This window comes from Engraulis encrasicolus, chromosome 15 (genome assembly GCF_034702125.1).
Source record: "Engraulis encrasicolus isolate BLACKSEA-1 chromosome 15, IST_EnEncr_1.0, whole genome shotgun sequence".
In the NCBI taxonomy this organism is placed as follows: domain Eukaryota; kingdom Metazoa; phylum Chordata; class Actinopteri; order Clupeiformes; family Engraulidae; genus Engraulis; species Engraulis encrasicolus.
This window is the reverse complement of record NC_085871.1, coordinates 24,219,703-24,224,622: the sequence shown is the minus strand read 5'-3', so window position 1 is coordinate 24,224,622 and position 4,920 is coordinate 24,219,703. Positions and strand designations below refer to the sequence as shown.

At 38.3% G+C, this 4,920-nt stretch overlaps 1 protein-coding gene across 1 annotated transcript; it reads right to left on the bottom strand.

Annotated features, from left to right (window-relative positions):
- Nucleotides 1-302: 302 nt before the first annotated feature.
- LOC134464515 (uncharacterized) lies at nucleotides 303-4,720 on the bottom strand. The gene is made up of 5 exons (XM_063217950.1): nucleotides 4,707-4,720; nucleotides 3,707-3,784; nucleotides 2,473-2,954; nucleotides 1,316-1,591; nucleotides 303-922 (listed from the first exon to the last, which is right to left on the bottom strand). The coding sequence occupies exons 2-5, from the start codon at nucleotides 3,781-3,783 to the stop codon at nucleotides 693-695; spliced, it is 1,065 nt and encodes a 354-aa protein (XP_063074020.1). The 5' UTR covers nucleotide 3,784; nucleotides 4,707-4,720; the 3' UTR covers nucleotides 303-692.
- Nucleotides 4,721-4,920: the final 200 nt, after the last annotated feature.

Below are 4,920 nucleotides of genomic sequence, written 5' to 3'. Positions count from 1 at the left end.
GGTTCACTTAAAGGGGAGCAGGTGTGAAAATCCTATGATTGTGTTGTATGTATCTAGTTCTATAACTGCTAGTATGTTTTTCTGGATTCTAACCAAATGAGTCACTTTTGAGTGCACAGTATAAGATAAATGAAGGCCTGTAGCACTGGCTGAAAAGGTGGTTACAATCCCTGGAACAATGCTGGGTAGTTGGCCTACTGAAGGGCACATCAGTCATGCATGCAGGTGTGGAAGATCATATTATAACATAATTCAGATTTATATAGAATTGTTTTTATTCATAGTAGAATACAGCATTCTTTATTGTAAAACAAAGCTTCCCCATACAGAGTATCTCAGTGCAACTTACAGTAAAAGTAGGCTTTGCGCTTATGGGGGCAAAATGTAATGCATACGCAAAGCATATACTTTTGAATGACAAAAGACCAACAAATGTCGGCGTCTGCGCCTGCACTTAACACCCGTGTATTGCTTGGTGCGTGCACTCCCAAAACGTAGTAATCACTCAAGATAATGGAAAAAAGGAACTACTGGAGACATTGAGAATGGACGAGCTCTGACACGTCTGTTTCTCCAGTTAACCTCAGACTACTGTTGTTAAATTTTGGCTACAATACACTTTTTTACACAAGCCTTGTGTGCGCCTCCTTTTTTTCCATTATCTTAAGCATATACTTGTTACAGGTAGTGAACTACAGGTAATCTTCAATATCCTTTCCACCTTTAGGAAGCGCTTTTACAGTTTCCTTGTGCTTCATGAGCTTCCCGACGAGATGTAGCATCTCCTCGTCTTTCAAAAAATCCACAAAGACCATCTTGGCGGACAGCTGAAAGACACTCTGTGCGATGGTCAGGAGTGCGTCCATGCTTATGTAGATCCGCGTCTCGAGGTCAGCTGCGTCTGTGTTTTTTGCCAGGCCACCTATAGTTCAGTTCAGTTCAGTTATGGTTTATGTCAGTAGGGACAAATACACAGCATGTAGGCTGTACAACAGCCTAACAGATAAGCATCATAGCATTTGTAGCCATAGGCTAATTTCCAATGCCCGTCCCTAGAATGGGTTTTAAAGTAAAATATAAAAAAAACGGTTTTTATTGTTATTTTAAAATGCAACCTATCCATTCATCCAAGCCATTTATTTAATCTAAGAAGACAGGCAATATACACACACATACCTAATCCTATATGAATGTACAGTCACTCGTTCATTCGTCCACTAATTAATCAATTTGATAAAACATGTACAACAGCCTTCCATCAACACCCCTCCCGCCCCACACACACACACACACACACACACACACACAAAATCACCTAAGATATGTGTGGCCCTCCTCAACTTCTCCTGAAACTCCGCCACCACGACACGCTGGTCTTTGATTCCCGTGATCTCGTCTTGAAGCTTGTCGATGTCTGCTTTCAACTCTTCTATTTTTGCGTATACATCGCTGGAGCTGGCTTTAACCTGGCCTATCTTTGCAGTGTAATGCTTCACCGTTGACTCGCAGGAAGCCATTAGCTTCACTGCCTGCTCTTCCTGGTAGCATGCATTGTCGTAGTCTTTTTTGCTGGCATCAACTTGCAGTCCCCCTGGAAAAAGGTAGAGTCATCGCAGGACAAAAAAAAGAGACAAACATTTGCCACATTACAAAGACATTTCTGTAAGGGTAATTTTTACACCTAGTCCACTTTAAGTGAAACAAAAAGTGAACTGACAGCAAAAGGACTCAGTTCTGTTTTGTTCACATTGTGAGTGTATCATATGAGTTCCCTTTTTTTGATCAGACCTGGTCCTCTGAGCTCTCCTTTATTGATTATACCAAGTCACCAAGTGTAACTTGTCAGGTGAACCATACTGAGACCTTTATTGACGTGGTCTCAGTATGGCTCACCTGACAAGTTACACTTCAAGGGGTCTGTGTACACTTTGGAGTGTTCACATATACACAGAAAAAGCTGAGTCACAGGACTGAGTTCACATAAATGGCTGAAGGGGACCAGGTGTGAAAACCTTGTGAACATCTTAGATTGGCCTGCACTTACAGTCCAGTGCAATCCGTTGACATATAAACATGACATGGATTAAAAAAAAGAAACAATGTGACAGCTGCATTTTCATCTCCACTTAAAGTGATACTGTCCCATTTTTTTAAAATAAGCTTATTTTACACCTCCCCTTGAGTTAAATAATACGGTTTTACCGTTCTCCAGTACTTTCAACCGTTCTTTGGGTATGGCAGTGCAAATTTTGCCTCCAAGCTAGCAGTTAACATTGAGTCCTATGAGACCAGCTGGCAGCTAACTGGTCTCATAGGACTCAATGTTAACTGCTAGCTTGAAGGTAAAATAAGCTTATTTCCAAAAACGGGACAGTATCACTTTAAAAAAGGCCCAACAAAAATATTGAGATATAGTACGTGCAAACGTCTTCCAAAGGCCTATTTGTTTCCCGTTTGTAACACCACACTCACCTATTATCCAGCCAATGATTGGGATGATCAAAAGTATGTAACCGATTTTCTCATTTTCCTGCGCCTCTTCCTTCTTGCGCTTCGTCTCTTCGACCCTCTTCACAGCATTCTGGTGTTCCTGCTTGGACGCCTCCATGGTCTCGGTGGCTAATTTTAAAGTCTCCTTGAGCTTACTGAGGCGTATTTCATTGATTTTTTGCTCCGCGGCCTTGGCTTTACCCTCTCTTTCCAGCATTCCCCTTTGAAATGTTAGCTCCTCGAAATACGTGTCTATCTTGTAGAGCTCGTTAGAGGCTGCCCTCTCTGACAACGCAATGCTTCTCTGGGCCCTGTCGATCAGCCTACGGATTTCTGCAAAAATGGGTTGGGATGGAAGGATGTATTTGATATCGGTGACGACAATTGTTGACGTCAGGTCATTCAGAGACGTCATTCCAATTTTGAGGGCCGGAATGACTATATCCATGAATGTCTGTTGAGTCCTGTAAGGCAACAACAATAGGACATCAATCAGAAAAAAATGTAAATACTCGCCCAGAATAACATGACACATGAATTCATGCTTTATTGCACTATTTGTATTTGATTATAATGCATGTAAAGTAAGGCTATACATGATACAGATGCCCTAGGTATGTGATGTGGTCTCATTTCGGTTCGCTTATGAGTTGTTACAAGTTACACTTGTGACTAGGTGTAATCACTTAAGGAGAACTCTAGAGGTCTGAGTGTGATAAAAAAACAGAAGAGTGACACACCAAAAAAGCCTACCAGGACCAGAAAGATCACCGGGTTCTTTTCATAATACACTTTTTGGTCCACTTAAAGAGAACTGAGTTTGGTTCACTTAAAGGGGACCAGGTATGAAAACCCTACAAGTAATTACTTTGTTGAAACTGTGTGTTAGTTATACTATGGTAGGCCTATATTGTATTTATTTGTGTATTATATTGTATTTGGATGGTGTAAAAAAATATTTAAAACCATGTAATTTCATGGGGAAAAGCCATACAATTATAACCTGGTTCTCACGCAGATGGATGTTTCTCCTCGTGCGAGCTCACGAAGTTTAACGAAGATGCACGAAGCACAAAGGGTCTTCGTGAGAATCAGGCTAATACCTCTTATTAGAATTCTATGTTGACTTGACATATGGTATGCATTTTATTAGTGCACATATAGGTTACATGACATTTTAGCATATAGAATCAAGGCTGTGAATTCATTAGCCTACTTTGAGAGAGCCATGGTGGAAGTTCCGTGGGTGCTCTGGTGCGACGTGCTTGTTGGCAGTATAGAAGTTCTTTGCATGCTACACAAAACATAAAACCATGACACAAAAGACAACTTTGTGAATGAACAACAGAAATGTTTGTAATGGACACCTGAAAGAGTTTCATGCCGTACCATTGTAAGTTTTCAGACCATTTTCATATACAGCTAGGTCTTGGTACAGTCAGTGTAAGCTTGCACAATATTGTATTGAAAAGTCAGTCAAAATGCAATTGAATAGGATATCATCATGCTTAATCGTCAGTAAGATTACAAGTTACAGACAAGTAATTACAGGATACGATTTGACAGGATATTAATATAGGACCATTAGGATAGCACTCATCAGCAACAAATTAATCAAAGACAGTTGTAAATAAAGCTGTTTTTAATTTCCTTTTGAATGTGATTTTCTTGTCTCCATAACTGTAGACTATAGCATGGATTGATACAGTAGATTTCATGCATGACTAAAAAAATAAGTTAAATTAAAATAAATAAATAAATAAATAAATAAATAAATAAATAAATAAATAAATAAATAAATAATAATAATAATAATAATAATAATAATAATAATAATAATAATAATAATAATAATAACATATATGATCAGTAATAATTATATAGGCCTTTATACTGTTTATCGTCACTGTCCAGCAGAAACCTTGCATCTCCATTATTATTATTATTATTATTATTATTATTATTATTATGATCATTATATTCATTCTTTATTCATTTTAAATCAGTACTAGGCCTACTGGTAAGTCTCAATGAGTACATGTGTATGATAAATCCTTTAATAACCAACTTTAAAGTTAAAATGACTATTTATTTTAAAAATAGTGATTTATAAATTAATAGGCTAAGTAAAAAGGAGGAAAAGTGACGATACAAGGTTTCTGCCGGACAGCGATGTTCTGTAAGTTGCGCATCCCAAGAATGCAAGGGTCACTTACCAAGTGCAGATCACTCTGACGCATACACCAAGGGTGGCGTGGCATTTTGTAGACTTTGTGCAAGAGTCTTGCAAAAGTTTTGTTGACTAATTTTGCTGAATAATTACAGTTACATATTCCAGGAATGTCCACCATCTCTTTCTATTTTACCTTAAAGGAACAGTCCACCCTTTTTTGATTTTGACATATTTGCTGTATTTCCAAGCATTATTCA